Below are 17706 nucleotides of genomic sequence, written 5' to 3'. Positions count from 1 at the left end.
GTTTACTGAACTCTCACATTCTGCCAGGAACTATGACAAATATTTACATGAATTATCTTATTTGAAACTCCCAACGGGTACTATTACTATGGTCATTTTATGGATGAGAAAATGGAGACTCAAAGAGCTTTGGTAAGTTAAGTAAGAGAAACACAACCTTACTCCCTTCTTTAATTTCCAAAAGAAGTTTTGGTAAGTGCTTCTAGGCGGGTTTGAACCCAGGCAGTCTCCCAGCAAGCCCAAGCTTCTATCCATAATATGACACTGTCCTCTCTGCTGGTCACTTGTGTCATTGCCTGATTCACATGAGGGGCTGAAGGAAGATTTCAGAGACACATCTGCCTACTGGTTAGTTGGGAGACACTCTGAAAAAACTTACTTTGGTTTCCCTCTTGTCCCATGATCATAGGTTGTTTACATTATTAAATATGGCAACAGCTCTCGACTCTGCATGGCTCATTTTTGAGCCAGGGTTGTATGTTGGGTTTCCTTGGTGTAGGTAGGTTACAACTAGTACCTTCTTCTGGCTCATGTCAGCTCTGGGTTGACTATTTTCAGTAGGCCAACAGTATTTATGGATCTTGTGTACATGCCTCAATATTGCAATTATCAGTAGATATCAGCTTCCAGAAGACAGGATCTAGCAGTTTGGATGATGGGCAAGGGGCCTGTAAATTTCAGTCCCAGGAGACGCTTCCTATCTGTGTAGGTGGCAGTAAGCAGAGTGGTAGACCAGATGAAACAAACAGTTCTGGGAGTGGCCCAAGTTCAGATCCAGTAAGAGCTTTCTTAGAAGCTCCCCTTTCTGAAATAACCCATAATTATCAGAGGAGAGGAGTATGGCTGTTTCAAAAGCCCAAAACAAACCCTCTCTGAGCAGATTAAACCTTCTGCCACAGAGGTAAATCTCAAAACTAAACAACTGGCCAAGGAGCGATCCCAGTGCCCAGCTATCAGCCAATCCAAGGGTGAATCAGAGAGCACACAGGATGGGGGGCAGAGTCAAAGCAGTTGAGTCAACCGGGCCCTTAACTGTCAGAATGAAAAATATTTCTCAGCTCAACTGATGGCATTAAGATCACAAAGTACTATGGCTCATTTATGGCGGTTGTTGATACATTTGTTTAAGGATCACGTGTGTGTGTTTGTGTGTGTGTGTGTGTGTGTGTGTGTGTCCCCTTACCTCTTTTGTGTGTGGGCCTCTTCTCTGTCCCATTGTGCAATTATTGCTGCACGAACTCAAAATTCTTTTGGGCCAGAAGTCTGAGTGGCTTGGCCTAACATTCACCCTTTGTGCAGAGTGAGGTTTTAGTGAGGCAAAGGAACTGGGGCCGGGCATAAGCTCTGAATAGAGTTTTGTGGCTTTGACGGAAGACGCCTGTGCTGTCAAAGCCTCCATGTCTATGTGTTTGCATTTGTTTTCTAATTCCAACCTTACCTCTGCTAAACTGAGGATTTGTCCACAACTGGCCAGCATCTGTCCTGGTTCAGGATTCTAGGTGATGCCTGTAGAGGTGGAGGAGTGGCAGATGGAGAGTGGAAGACAGGAGGGGAAGGCAGGCCACTGAGGTTGATGTGTCCTTCTTGCTTGAGACCACCCTTCCCTTTTGATGTCTGTAACAGAAATGGCTGTACTACTACTATGTAATTTTAACGTCTCAGGCTATGTGAGGAAATGCCACCAGTGCACCTGATTCACAGCTATCCAGAAAAGAGAGGTCAGCAGGACCCCTGGGCCCAGATCTTGAGCTCAACACAGCATCACATTCTGGCTGATGCTCAGGGCATTGTTCGTCTCAGGGAGCAGAATGGGGGTCCCTCAGAAATATTGATCCGTCTATCCTGCCTCTCCCAGCTCTCCAGCACTAACCGAATCTGTAGGTGAAAAGATGGATCTAAGGGAGAGGTGCTCAAAATCAGAAATCTGTGTGGGTTTCTTCGAGAGGTCTGGGGCCTTGAGGGGCGGCAATGTAAAAATTATTGGAGCCAAATCTGCACATCACCTCAGCTTGCAGATTTTCCTTTCTTTTCTTTTCTTTTGACTTCATTTTGTGATGGCAAAAAAACCCTCCAGTGGCTTTCTTAATTAAGTAAATTAAGGCCAGCTTGCACCTTTGTGCAAGAGAAAGAGTGTTTCAGGATCTTTTTCCTGATGCCTCTTTAGTGTCCCCCTGCACACACCCCTAGCTATCTCTCCCCAGAGACTTCAGGTTAGGGAAATCTGACCAAGTGGCTAGATCTAACCACAGTCTCCTGGCAAGAAGGGACATTGCAGACCCCAAGGACAGTTCAGTGTGATGGAAGGGGAGTCAGCCATTCTGGAGGGCTTCTTTTCCTCTGTTCCCCACTCTGCTTCTAGCTTCTGCATCTGCTGTTTTTGTTTGCCTTGGGATGTCAGGCACAACCTCAGTCCCTTCTTTGATTTCCAAAAGAAATCTACTCGTCTCCAGTATTCAGCAAGTCTGGGTAGACTTTACTGATGTTGGGGGTAGAGTCCCAGGAAGGGGATCCCAGGATGGAGGCTTCTGCCAGACCCCTTGCATTCTGCTCCCTCTCCTCTCTTCTCTGCTCTTTTTACACTCCTCCTCCTAGATTGTGTTCCTACCTCTCATGCAGTTTCTTCTCACTCTATTAGAGCATCTAGCAGATTAATCATCTAGGCCTCAACAGATTTAAGAACATTTCTTTTTTGTGTACCAGTAGCCACCCTCTTTAAAGGGAGGATGGGATTATAAATATTTATTTTTTTGCGGGGTCATTCATCCTCATATTTTCCCATAAGACAGATGGAAAAACTGAGGTCTTAGCCACCTAGCAATCCAACAGTGTTGCTCAGCTCCAGACACAAGTCCTCTGTATACTAGCCTGGTTCTCTTTTCTTCAGGTTACTCTCTCTCTCTTTCTCTCTCTCTCTCTCCCTTTGTAGCAGCTTTGCCAGCTGTACATATTCTAATGTGAAATCTTTTCTGGATGGTGGATCTTGTTGCTATGCCCTAGGCTCCATACTTCTCTAGAATCTCAGGGGAAAACACCATCTCCTCAAAAGCTGGGAGCTCTTAGAATGCAGCCAAAGACCCTTCCAGGATCCATGAGAGCTGTCCAGCTTGTTTGGAGTTTGTGCCCCACTTTTCAAAACCCACTTCAATACTGGCTGAGAGGGAATAAGTCGGGGAGAGATGACTGGAAAAGGTGGAGAAAAGAACTCTGTCCCAGAGGATCTTTTTTAAAGCCAGATAGCCACCTACCACCGTGGTCAATGCAGGCAACCCAGTTCTGGGCTTGTTCGGGAAAGATCTGTCCCTCCCCTTGCACAAAGACCGCCTGCCTCTGAATTCCATATGCAGGGAGACATAGCAGAGCTGGGGGAGGGAGCGATGGCGAAGGCAGATGTGGTCACGACATCTAGAAGATGCTATCAGAGCCCACTCGAGGTTTTGAAAGGGGTACGCTTCAAAAATCACAAATAAATGTGATTTTATGCAGCAGGAAACAAATGTATGAAATTCATTAGCCTCGAGTTAGCGTAAGCTGAAATTATGTGTAAATACCTTTTAAGAAGGGTTAGATGCATTCATAAATTTATGCATAGCCGGTTACTAAGGGCAACGAGCATGTTTTCATAGGAAGCTGGAAACAGAAGAGACTTTAGAGATCGGCTAATCTCTAGTCCTCCGGCCCCCTCCCCCCACCTCTGCAGTGACGGGCCATCAGAAAGGGGCCTCCTGGAGCCAAAGAGGGCACTAGATGGGAAATGGGTGATTCCTAGTGGTCTCCCAGGTAACCCCCACCCTCAATCTTTTCCTTCAACGTTAAGTTTTAGAGAGGAGAGAGGGGACAAACCGGCTTAAATGCCTCTAATTAGCTGCAGGAGCCACAGAGACTCTGTGTGTGGGGCTTGGGGGATGGGCAGAGGGCAAATATGAAAAGACGGGGAAGAAAAAGATCCTACCTTGCCCTTGGAGAGATCATAGTCTAATAAGGGATATAAATAAGTGAGAAAATATTACGAGATTATGTACAACACAGCAGTGTACACCCTGGGGGTGTCGAGAAGGGATGAGTGCTGTGTACAAAGAAAGAGGGGAGCAGGGCACATTGGCTTCCCGATGTGAGAGAGCCTGAAGCAAGTGGCAGCGTTTACTTAAACACACAGGGAACGGTTACCCTCCCATCACCCAGTCACGCCTAGACTCCATTGTAGCGCTCACGGTTCTTCAGAAACAATGGGCATAGCGCCCCCTGAGGTTGTGCATCTCAGCAGCCCTTCTCAAAAATCAGCTACTGTGACTCCGTCATTTCCAGGTGAGGAAATGGACGCCTGGAGACATGAATGAATGAACATGTCGCACAGCAATTTCACGTCAGGGTGGGGCTCTACCTCACTTCTACCAAACTGCAGCCCAACCCTCCCACAACACACACCTTGAGATCCCTTCCTCAGGGCCACCCTTAGCCAATACACATTACAGTGAAATAAGTTTCATTAATTAGAGTTAGAAACGCTTCTTTCTGTGAATGGGAAATAGGGTATCCCTTCCCCTAGGCAGATGCAGACCCTCGCAAGGGTGCTTGGCTTGGCAAAGGGACCCCTCAGCTGGTTGTCCTGTGTTGGACACCCTGTCCCAACCTGTACAGTAGCCCTGCCCATCAGCGACATGAATCCTGGCCTATGGAGCTACTCCAGGAAACGTTTGTCATTGTAAAGACCCAGCTCCTGCCCGAGCCAATCCCTCCCCTCCCTGATCGCCCAGCCCCCAGGTGACGGCATTTCAGTGGTGGAAGACATAGTCCCGGTCGAGTTTCTTTCTGATTTTGAAGTCTGTAAAGCGCTGTGGACTCCCTCAGGCTATAAGACAGTTCATAAACATAAGATGTTATTATCTCACTATTAAATAAACAGAACAACGATTAAGTCTGATCTGAAAAAATGAATCAGCTTCCTTCACGCTGCTGGAAGTTCTCAAACGAGGTGCCAAACTTCATTTCTAGTGCCTGTTGAATAAACAGCTCACTCAGCCGCCTTTCTCCTAGCAGCGCCTTCCAGCTTTGCAATTCCAGTCACCTCCTCATGTCAGGTGGGACCTCAGCTGCCACGAGCATTCAGTCTCCTCCCCCTGCAACTCTCTGAGGGCTGCGGGAACAGAGCTCGATCTCATCCTCTCCCTTCTGGCCCATGCGACTTGTCTCCCTCCTAAATCATCTGTCACAATTAAGCACAGCAACAGAAACTCTTAAAATTGAGCCTGTACAAGCTCCTCTTTCTATTGTGCCTCACTATCCTAGGGCCTAGAAGATAAGATTGAGCAAGAAGCCTGGGATAAAATTTCCCCCCAGGGCCCACCACTCAGTAGTGCTTAGAATTCTCCCAGGAGTCTGATTTCTTCCTAATGTGTGACTCCGAGAATCCCTAGGTAATTACAAATAGTTCTGATAAGGAGAACACACAGTACCAGTCACTCAGACTGCAGCGTGAATGTGTTTATCATATCTTTTTCCAATGAGACAGAAGGATATATGAATCAAGAGACATGCGAATATCTCACACTGTAACAGAATGGATGTACTCCACCAAAGGTAGCTGTAAAAGAAGTTCTAGTTCTTCATTAACTGTTTCCTTTCTCTCTTTTTCCTTCTTTCTTTCCTTCCTCCCTCCCTCCTTTCCTTTCCTTTGCTTTCCGGGAGATTATTTCATTCTCATTGTGGTGTGAAAGATTGATGGGCAAAATTTCCCTGAGCCAGTAAAAAGTCAATTAATATAAATCATCACTAACTCCCTTCCTTCCTTCCTTCCTTCCTCCTTCCTTCCTTCCTTCCTCCTTCCTTCCTTCCTTCCTTCCTCCTTCCTTCCTTCCTCCCTCTCTCCCCTCTTTCCATTTGGAAGACTATAATCAACGGACTTATTATGGGGGAAATTTCTTCAATAGGCCTAGTTTAACTGCCTGATAACAGTTCAGTGGGACTTCAGTGGGAGAAACAGGAGAGGCTGTGAATGGCAGAGGGGTTCCTGTTCTTATCTGAGACTGTCCCACTAGGATTTAGCTGCTGTGTAAAGCTTGATATCTGAGTGGGGTTAAGACTGGTGGTGGAACCCAGCATGTGCTGCTGGTTTTAGTGGGAGGAGGGTTTTTGCAATTCTTTTGGAGACTAACTATCCCTTTAGCCATCGACCTCCATCTCCTGGGCAATGCCAGGGGTTTCTGCCTCCTCACTTGCGCCTTCCAGAACTGTTTCTCACACATTCCCTCCGCTTTTAAAAATTAATACACTATCTTTTAGAGCAGTTTTAGGTTTACAGAAAAACTGAGCAGAAAGCACATGTACCCCCTCTCCCTCCGCACCAGGTGCCTCTATTATTAATATCTTGAATTAGTGCGCTACGTTAGTTACAATAGATGAACCAATAATAATATATTATTATTAATTAAAGCCCATAGCTTTCATCAGGGTTCACTCTTTGTACTGTACAGTTCTATGCATTTTGATAAGTGTATAATACTGTATCCACCATTACAGTATCATACAGAATAGTTTCACTGCCCTAAAAATCCCCTGTGCTTTACCTATTCATACCTCCCCTTTAGCCTTAGCCCCTGGCAACCACTAACCTTTCTACTCTTTATAGTTTTGCCTTTTTTAGAATGTGATATAGTTGGAATTATGTAGTATGTAGCCTTTTCAGACTGGCTTCTTTCACTTAGAGATATGCATTAAGTGATATTAAGTGTCTTTTCATGGCATGAGTGCTCATTTCTTTTCATTTGCCGAATAATATTCTATCATCTGGATGTAACAGATTTTATTTATTTGCCTATTGGAAGATATCTTGATTGCTTCTAAGTTTTGGCAATTATAAAGAAGGCCACAATAAACATTGTGTGCAGGTTTTTGTGTGGAACTAAGTTTTCAACTCATTTGAAAACTACTAAGGAGTGTGGTTGCTGGATTATACGGTAAGACTATGTTTAGCTTTGTGAGAAACTGCCAGATTGTCTTCCAAAGTGGTTGTACCATTTTGCCTTCCCACCAGCAACAAATGAGAGTTCCTGTTGCTCCACACCCTCCTTGCCAGCATTTGGTGGCGTTCATGTTCTGGATTTTAGCCATTGTAATAGGTGTGTAGTGAATGGCATCTCATTGTTTTAATTTGCAATTCCCTAATGACATGATGTTGAGCATCTTTTCATATGCTAACTTGCCATCTATATGTCTCCGGTGAGGTTTCTTCTCAGCTCTTTCACCCATTTTTAAATTAGGTTGTTTCCTAAGTTTTAAGAGTTTCCTATATTTGGTTATTAGTCCTTTATCTCTTATGTGTTTTGGAAATATTTTTTTCCCAGTCTGTGGCTTGTTTTTTCATTCTCTTAAGAGTGTCTTTAACAGGGAAGACTTTTTAATTTTAATGAAGTCCAACTTACTATTTTTTTCTTTCATGGACTATGCTTTAGGTATTGTATCTAAAAATCATCACCAAATCCAAGGTCACCTACATTTTCTCTTATGTTATCTACTAGAAATTTTATGGTTTTGCACTTCACATATAGGTCTAAGATCCATTTTGAGTTAATTTTTGTGAAAAGTATAAGGTCAGTGTCTATGTTCTTTCTCTCTCTTTTGTTTCTTTTGCTTGTGGATGTTTAGTTATTCCAGCACCATCTGTTGAAAGGGCTATCCTTTCTTCATTGAATCACCTTTATCTTTCTGTCAAAGATCAGTTAGCTATATTTGTGTGGGTCTATTTCTTTTTCTCTTCCAGTTTTATTGAGATATAATTGGCATACAACACATTGTATTAGTAAGGTGTAGAGCATACTAATTTGACTTATATACAACATGAAATGATTACCACAAACCACAATAGTTTAGTGAACATCCATCATTTCATATAGATACAAAATTAAAGAAATAGAAAAACATATTTTTCCTTGTGATGAGAATTCTTGGGATTTACCCTCTTAACAACTTTCATGTATAACATACAGCAGTGTTCATTATATTTATCATGTTGTACATTACATCCCTAGTACTTATTTACTTATAAATAGAAGTTTGTATCTTTTGACCACCTTCATCCAATTCCCCCTCCACTCCCCCTCTGCCTCTGGTAACCACAATCTGATCTCTTTTTCTATGGGTTTCCTTGTATGTTTCTTTGGTTTTGAAGTATAATTTACCTACAACACTATGTTAGTTCCTGTTGTACAACATAGTGATTCGATATTTCTATACATTTCAAAATGATCACGACAACAAGTCTAGTTACCATCTGTCACCCTACAAAGATATTACATAATTATTGACTATATTCCCCACACTGTACATTTCATACCAGTGACTCATTTATTTTGCAACTGGAATTTTCTACCTCTTAATCTCCCACACCGATTTCTCTCCTCTCCCCACCCTCTGTGGGTCTACATCTAGGTGCTCTATTCTGTTATGTTGATTTATTTGTCTATTCCTTTCCCAATACCACATTGTCTTGATTACAGTAGGTCTTGAAGTTGGAGAGTGTCAGTCTTTTGACTTTCTTCTTCATCTTTTTCTTCATATTGTGTTGTTTATTCTGGGTCTTAATACCTTAGCATATATACTTTAGAATCAGTTTGTCAATATCCACAAAGTAATGCTCTGGTATTTTGATTGGGATTGAGTTAAATCTATAGATCAAGTTGGGAAGATCTTTGCATCTATGTTTATGAGAGATATTGGTTTGTACTTTTCCTTTCTTGTAATGTCTTTGTTTGGATTTAATATTAGGGTGATGCTGACCTCACAGGACAAGTTAGGATGGGTTTCCTCTGCTTTTATTTTCTGAAACACACTGTAGAGAATTGATATCATTTTTCTTTAAATGTTTGGCAGAATTCACAAGTCAAACCATCTGGGCCTGTTGCTTTCTCCTTTGGAAGGTTATTAATTATTGATTCCATTTCTTTAGTCAATATAGGCCTTTTAAGGTTATCTATTTCTCCTTGTCTGAGTTTCGGTAACTGTGTCTTTCAAGGAATTGGTCCATTTCATCTGAGTTATCACATTGGCGGGCATAGAGTTATTGTTAATATTCCTTTGTTTTCTTTTTAATTTCCATGGGATGCCCTCTACTTTTACCCCATTCATTCATTTAAAAATTATGTTGAGCACTTACTATTAAAAACATGAATTCAGCATACATTCATTGAATGTCTGTTATACGCTAGGTACTGTGGTAAGGTTAGGGATAGCATGGCATTGTCCTCTTGGAACTTACATTCTAGTGAGGAAGATCGAGTTTGAATAAATAAATAGACACATCAAACAACTGCAATTGTAGTGGATGCTAAAGAAGGAAGTAAACAGTCAGGAGAAAACTTCTATAGCAAGGGCGGGCCGGGAAAGCCTCTCTAAGGAGGTGACATTTTAGCCAAGAATTAAAAACTGAGAAGGATCCAGCCTTGAGAAAAGCCCAGGAAAGAGCACTGCAGGCAAAAGGAACCACACGGGTGAAGACCCTCCAGAGAAGGAAGAGCTCACGTAGGAGAAGATGAAATCCATTCAGTGTGTCTAGAGCATAGTGAGCAATGGAGACTGTAGCCCCAGAAGAGGTCTGAGAGGTAGGCAGGGGCTTGATCCTGGAGGACCTTATAAGTCATGGGAAGGAGTTTGGATTTTCTAAGTGAAATGAGAAGCTTTTGAAGGATTTTAAGCAGGAGAGCGACACGATCTGATTTACATTTTTAAAAGATCACTCTGTGATCTTTCCTTACAGCTGTGAGAAAAATAGAATGGAAGGAAATGAGAGGGAACAAGAGAGAACAAGCAGGGAAACCAGATAGGAGCTATGACTTTTGTCTAGGCAGAAGGAGCTGGGTGCCTGGACTTGAGGAGGGAGGGGGGTGACAGTTGAAATGGGGAGAAGTAAAAATGAATGAATTGGGATCTATTTTGCCAAGCACAGGACTGGACATTACAAGCTGCATTAGCCGGGCCGTCCACGGAAGGATGCCTTTCTCTACCTCCAGTTTGAGGATTTCTTCCTCAAGAACCTCAGTTGCTCAGGAGCCACAAAGTGACCTCATTGGTTCCTCATATTATCCCAATAAGCTCTGGGAGTGACTATTATAGTTCCCTGGGCTTATCAATGACATATGTTCGGGGACCACAATTTCCATCTCAAACAGGTGTTTCTACATTCTGGGCACATTCCAAATAGTGCGGCCCTGAGGATTTCTGTTCTTATCTCTCCCAGGTGGGTGACATTTAGAATGATTATTGTTCAGTAGCACTCAGACTTCTACTAAATGGTATGGCAGAAGGAAGAACCTTGACTATCAGCGTGATTAGACAGTGGAATGGATTGCCAGGGGAGGTTATGAAGTTTCCTCCAGCCAGACAGGCTGCTGAAATATGAAGACGTTATGTACCAACGTGAGCAGCATCTTTATATTCTAAGGGTGGGTAGAGAAAGCAATTCAAGTGACAAGGTGAGTAGGGTGGAAGGACATGGTCAGTGCTAAGTCATGGGTGGCTGCCAAACAACGCAAGCCAGGACTCACAGCCAGGCTGGGCCAGCAGGTGAATAGGGGCGCTAGAATGAATGCCCAGGGAACTAGTTACCGTGAGTTATGAGGTTGAAGCCAAGGTCTGAATCCAGGGTGTAAAACCAAACTGGAGGACACAGACAAGGTCTGGAGTCTGAATAGACAGGAAAGAGTAATCCTGCAGAGGTCCAAACCAGGCAGAAAGCAGTGTCAGGGGAATCTTGGTCTAATGGTGGTATGGGTCTGTGGCTGGGCTTCAAGCTAAGAAGAGAGAAATAGGTGGAGATAAAATCAGAGTGGGACAGGTATCTCCTGAATCAGAACAGCTAGGTGGGTCCACATCGTGGCTCAGCCAGGGATGTGCCACTGGATCTCAGAAATGGGACCCAACTGCCCTCTGCCTTATTTCGAAGCTTCCCAGATTTTTGTGACTTCAGCACAATGCTACGGGCTCCGGGGGATGGGGCCTCACTGGGTGATATACCGTCCCTATTTTCTGTGGTCTGTGGACATCCTTTTGACATGGCAAACAGATTGGAAGTAAAATCAAGTTCACAACATAATCACAGAGAGGAATTTCTCTGACTCTGCCCTTGCCTGTGTTTGCCCCTCTTCAAAGCCTTTCACTAATCCAAGTATTTCTGCGAGTCTCCCAGAAGTCTGTGACATAGGTTCATTAACGATATCCTTTCAACTCCCCAGTGGCTTCCACCATTTCCTCCCTTCCTTCTGTAGCTCCCTGGGGTGATAATCTGCTGCCAAGTCTTCTGATGCCTGTAACAAAGGCATTGATGCATTGAGGTGGCCGCTGCTCGTGCTGTCGCAAAGCTGTTTCCCACCCAACTGGAACTACTAAAGCCAGTGCTTCTGATGTGCCCTGTGTACTCAATGTCCCACAGAGATTTTAGTGAAATAGTCCTTTAAATTGGTACTTACTCTTACAAAGCCCTCTCTACTTAGGACTCAGGTGTGAGTCCCAGGAGGTAGATCAGAAGATAACCAGGGTAGTGCCCTCTGGTGGGTATTGTGTTGGCGTTGTTGTTATTTGGTTTTTGCTCTTCCCAGCGAGCTTTCCCACTCCCCTTCAACTGGTTATAGCCTCTACTCCTGGCCTCAGGGATAAGTATGTGAACTAGAGCTGGCCAGTCACAGAACATCCATTCTCTTAGCAACACTGATTGGATGGAATGATGGGCACATGAACAACAACAAAAGGCCAGTCAGAAATGTTCCCTGGGATAGATCCATGGACTCTGGGAGATAGAATTTCTCTTTGTGAGGCTTTGCCTGCTGACAGCCATGTCTCTTTCAATATGGAGAAGACCAGTCTGCAAGAAAGGAAGAGACAAATGGGGAAAGAGAAGCAGAGATGAAATATAGACCCAGAGAGTTCTGACAATGTTGAGTCTCCAACCTTGGCTCCTTCCTAGCCTTCTGAACCAAAGCAATCCTTTTTTTTTCTGCTTAAGGTGGGTTGAGTTGGGGTTCTGTTATTTCTTATTTTTAAATGTTCTGATTAATTACAACCTGAGAGTTATACTCAACATCTTCCCTCCCCCTCAACTCTGAGGTCTAGGAGGGATCTTAGATGTCCATTCTTTCTTCAATTAGGATGCCATCTTTCCTGCGAAGCTCTTTCAGCTTCTAAACACATAGTTTCTCAGTGGACCCACCTCCTAGACCCTCCAGACAGAACAATACATATGTGAGTCCAAGGGTAAATCCAATTTAGGCTGCTAAGTTAGGCCCCTTCCACATAATCACTCATTTAACAAATATTTATTGAGCTCTTACTATGTGCCAGACACTGTTCTAGGAGCTGAGAATATAGAAGTGAATAAAATAGACAACATTTCTACCCTCATGAAGCTTGTGTTCTGATGATAATTAGATAACAAATAATTACACATATAATTTAATCTCATCAGTGTTATGAAAAAAAATAGAGCAGGTTAATAAGATAGGAAGTGATGGGGTAGAGTGCTATTTTAGGCAGTATGTGCTGGGGAGGCCCTCCAAGGAGTGAACAGTCCTGAATAAAATGTGGATATGAGTCATGTAGATATTTAGGAGAAACATAGTTTAGGCTAGGGAGACAGGAAATACGAAGGCCTGGAGGTGCTTGACATGTTCAAAAACAGCAAAGGAGACCAGTGAAGTAAGGTGAGTTAAAAGGAGGAGTGGTAGGAAATGAGGTCAGAGAGGTAGCCAAGGGCCAATCTGCAGCAGGCCTTGGAGGTTGGGGTAAGAACTTTGTATTTTTCCCTAATTGTGATGAGAAGCTATTAGAGTGTTTTGATCTGGGGATTGGCAGTATCAGATTGACCTTTTACAAGCATCCCTCTGGCTGTGGTGGAGATAATGGATTGTGGGAGGTGAAGCAGGGAGGCAAGACAGGAGATTATTGTGTGAGTCCAAGTAAGAGATGGTGGTGCCAACTAAGGTGGCAGCAAGGGAAGCAGTGAAAGGTAGGTGGATTCAGCATCTATTTTTCTTTTGTTTTGGTTTTGTTATGACCAGAAAACAAGTGAGAATTCTTAATTCACAAAAGATGAAAGCACAAGACATTGATCTCCTTATACATACAATATTACAATAAGCTGATTAGCTGTGGACTATGAAAACATTTAAGACTTCACATACACACATGTGTACTTTGAAACAAGAAACACAGGACAATTTTAATCTTTGATATGTCATAACTACCAAGAGAAAGAACACTGATTTGAGTCTAATTGTTTTCCTGGCATGCAATCACTATATAGGCCAGGCCGAAAGCATACTGTATATTGTTAAGGACATCTTTAGGCAAATATAAACATTCTCATTTGGGAGCTTTTTCTCCCTACCCAAAACAATCTGCTTTTCCATCGCTGTCAAGTAGCTTGGTTTGTTATCAGTTTAACAAGATCATGACAACAAACAACATTTTCACCACAAAACTCAGGTGAGAGGTTTTTACACAGGTCATACAAAAAATATTTTTTCCCAAGAAAAGCAATCTGTAAATTATAGATGCAACCCTAAGAAAAAGAGTCTTGGTTACAAATCATTCACTTTCAAATACTGATGAAGAAATAAAGAATGGAGGGGTGGGTAGGGGTGGGTGGTAGAGGCAGTGGCATGGCAGGGAGCACAAAAGGTGTGAAATGAGGAAAACATTTGCCACAGGAAATACTGGATTCAGTTGATTTTTTAAAAAATGAGGTATTATAAGAGTGTGCCAGTAAATGCAAAAAAAAACCCCACCAAAATTAAAAACCAAAATGCACATTTCCAATGGAAAAATCTCTAAACCTCTTATAGTTTTCTTTATTCAGATTAGACATTTCATATACAGCAGTTAATCTAGAAAAATACATTTAAAAAAATCTTCAGCAGACCATGCTCTCTGTAACAAAACTTTCCAAACCCTGTTTTATTATACAAACCAATCTACAATAGTAGTGTAAAAAGAAATTCTCAAATTTAACAGTCATTTTCGATCTGACATCCATCTAATTTACACATGGGTTTCCACTATTCGTATTGCAGAGTTAGAATTCTGTAATAAATTTTTTCTAATGTATTCTGTACATATTAAATAATCTAAAAGGTTCCTCTTGTAGTGCATTTACCATTTAGCAAGTCTATTCAGCATTTTTCCAGTACCATTTGCATTACAGTGATTTGCCTGTAAATGTAATTAAAATCTAAAAGTGCACACAGTTAACTTTCTTAAATAACGGCCTACTTCTGGAGGAAACCTGATATTCACAGAAAAGAATGACCAATATCGTGATTAGAAATGAGGGGTTAGAATGCGCTCTGAGACTATATAGCACAATTATATACATAAGCTAAAGGACAGTGAGTCTTTAGCCTGTATTTACAACAAATAATGTTGGTTTCCACAGGGTCATACCAAGAACTCAGTATGGCACTAGATAGAATTAGGATTGTTAGCTACAAGTCAGTGTAGCACAGACAGCCCCAAAATACCCTGAACCGGCTTATGCTAAATTAAAGTCCAGTATATTACAATGTTTTAAGTACTATTAGTGTGCTGCTGTGCTCCTCCGTGAAGACAGCAAGCCTTCATCAAGGGATCGCATCTGGGTTATAATGGGTCCTAGCAGTCAGGATGCCACTGTATGCAAGAAACCCTGAAAAAAGAATACACAGGTTTCAAAACAGATATACTTCATTTTGTTTAAAATGCCCAGGAGCATTTTCAAAATAACTGATAGTAAGTATTGTTTTATAAAGTGATGAACCTATTGAATCATAAGAAGAAATTCTACATTATCCAGTTTGAGGAGAAAAAATGTAGTATTCTTACCAAATTATCCAGTGTATATGACTGGTTAGAATCGCAAGTTTTGATTTTTACTGGAATTCAGAGTATGAAGTGCAAACATTCAGGATAAAATTAATTCAAACGTACACACAATTCTATCAACTTGCAACAGAGCAGCAAATACGAGGGCCTATCACACATCTGGACTCTCCCATTCCCTTCCGGTCCCTCAGAAAAGTGCAAAATCAAAGAGTCACTGCTTGGTCCAAACATAAAATACATCAAGTATAAGGACTTGGAATCTGATGAAATCTGGCTTCTATTCCACAGGTTGTCTTCAGTAAGAGTCAACGTCTGAAGATGGAATTTATCTCGAGAAGAATTAACTCTACCATCTGATTCTGGTAGATGGTATAAACTGCTATGTTACCAGTCTCTTTCTCTGGCTTTAACAGAGTGGGACCAGACACAATTCCTATACTCTGATACGTCATTCTGGTTTCTTCTCCGTTTTCTATAACTCTTTTGAGATGTCTAAACAGAGTCTGCATTGTGTCCTGATTTGGCTTTGGCAACTGTTTGATTAGATCCTTCACAGCAGAGACACGCCGTCTTGGTTCTTGTTTAACTGCATTAACAAAATCATTAAAATGATCAAATGTAAGGAGAGGTTCTGGTAATTCTCGAAAAAGCATTTTCAGTGCTCCAGTGATGACATGAATATCTTCCCATTTACTATCCTTCAAGTCCAATTTCTCATCATGGTTGACTGCAAACCTCAGCTTCTGGATCACTGCAAAGTTGCCACTAACTCTGTAAATCCCATCAACATCCAACCCATATTGTTCAACATGTTCAGGGCACAATCTCACAAATTTTGGCACTGTGCCATTCTCTCTCTGACACAGATTAGCAAGATTGGTTCCAAATACCTGATCTTTAATATAACCTTTTTCACGAACAAAGTGGGGCGTCGTGTAAGACACTTCTTTAAGTTGTTCTTGTTTTTTTTTTCTGTTCTGAAGAATCTCTGCTAGATACTTTTGTGGAACGCAATTTCTTCAGATCCTTATGGTCCTTTCCTTGATTGTGCTTTTCTATTCCTGGTGAATCTGATATATCTTCCTCAATTGCTTCATCGGGTTCTACTGTCTGATTACTGATAGTGCTACTAAGAACTTTAAACCACTCATTGATAACAGCGTCATTATCAAACTGAATCAGCACTTCTGTTCCTTGACGGGTTTTCAGCTCAAATATATTCTTTTTGCTGGATTTATCCTTTGAATCTCAATCATCGCCCCCTTAAGGTCCACCGTGAACTCTGGTTTGGACTGATTACTCCCAAACCAGCTTGTGCTACTTCCTTGAGTTTTGGTAAACAGTAAAGATGAACCCTGCAACACGGCCCAAGAAGACAACTAGTTCTTTCGAACCTTTTTCCCATTTGCAGTAACTTTTGTTACATTTAATAATCCATATTTCTCTTGACCCTTTGGACTGCTGTCTGTATCTTGGCTCTTTGGTGAAGAGGGAGAAGACTCATTTTCAGAGTAGCAGGGTTTTGAGGCAGTTGGAGATTCCTTGTCATTGGTGTCCAACACAATGGTGCTATGTCTCCACTTTAACACTATTGGTTCTTGCAGCCGCCTGTCCAGACTCCTACTTTTAATAATTTCTCTTTGCTGCTGAGATGAGGCATTATACTTTGGCAACTCCCATTCTGACCGAGATCCATCTGCACTGTAGTAATATTGTCTACCTTGATCATCAACATGCTTGAGCCACTCTTGATCTCCTGGACTTTGGGAATCTCCTTTGCTTATGTTTGTATCTCGAGTCCAACGAGGGGGTTTCTGAGTTCTTTCCTGTGTTCCTCTGTTATAGTGATAACAATGCCCTGAACTATCTTTATGAGGTTCCCATTCTCCATTAATCTGAATTGCTGGGCTTCCGGGGCTCGGGGGGGAGAGACGAGTGGGATATTTTCAGTTCTTGCAGGTTAACGTAGACAGGAGAATCTGGCCGCCCTTGATTTGGAGGTGTTGTCGTCCTTATCTGCTCAGTGGAGCTGCTGCTAAGCTCATCACCGGACTCTGAATCTTGATATATCCGTTCCGAGCCTTCTCCTGCTGAATCACAAGACTGTTCCTGGGAGAAGCCACCTTTCTCTACGTCCAAGAACTCTGGACCGGGAAAGTGACCAAATAAACGTGTCCTATTCTGGCCAGAAACTTTGGGAGAATGTGAGTCACTGTTGAACTTTCCATTATTATGGGTCAGGTTCAGGCTGAGGTTGACAGTCTGACCTGGAATATAATTGGGTCCAAAATTCTGATTGGCATCACGAATAAGACCTGTTCCTTGAACAGACGGCGATGGCTTTCCAAAACTTGAAAGCTCGGGCAATTTGTTCACATTTTCTGCTGACCTCTGAAGGTGGAGACTCTGCATCGTTTTCACAGAATGATGCGGCAGCCCCGCTGCCTGTTGCACAGGCGGCATCAGGCCTCTGTGGCCGACCTCCCTCACGTACTGGGCAGGCACATAAAACGCTTTGGAGTTCTCGTCCAGCTTGACCTGCAACCAGCCATTGCTGGTCTTCTTCACCAGGATGTATTGCTCACCTTGTTTTATCATGACCTTTCTGTCCTTCGCTTCGTTGTTTTTTTTTTTTTTTTTGCAGTATGCGGGCCTCTCACTGTTGTGGCCTCTCCCGTTGCGGAGCACAGGCTCCGGACGCGCAGGCTCAGCGGCCATGGCTCACAGGCCCAGCCGCTCCGCCGCATGTGGGATCTTCCTGGACCGGGGCACGAACCCGTGTCCCCTGCATTGGCAGGTGGACTCTCAACCACTGTGCCACCAGGGAAGCCCCGCTTTGTATTCTTAATCATACTGTACTTCAATATA

At 42.6% G+C, this 17706-nt stretch overlaps 1 protein-coding gene across 1 annotated transcript; it reads right to left on the bottom strand.

Moving 5' to 3' along the window:
* Positions 1-14672: 14672 nt before the first annotated feature.
* On the bottom strand, positions 14673-17436 carry LOC101275381 (rho GTPase-activating protein 12-like). The gene is given in 5 exon segments (XM_033408849.2): positions 14673-15760; positions 15763-15808; positions 15811-16085; positions 16088-16763; positions 16765-17436. Coding segments are annotated over 5 exon segments (2286 nt in total). The 3' UTR covers positions 14673-15143.
* Between the last annotated feature and the right edge of the window lie 270 nt (positions 17437-17706).

This window comes from Orcinus orca, chromosome X, assembly GCF_937001465.1.
Source record: "Orcinus orca chromosome X, mOrcOrc1.1, whole genome shotgun sequence".
Classification (NCBI taxonomy): Eukaryota; Metazoa; Chordata; class Mammalia; order Artiodactyla; family Delphinidae; genus Orcinus; species Orcinus orca.
Note: the sequence above shows the minus strand (reverse complement) of the source record. Positions and strands in the feature narration are given on the sequence as shown.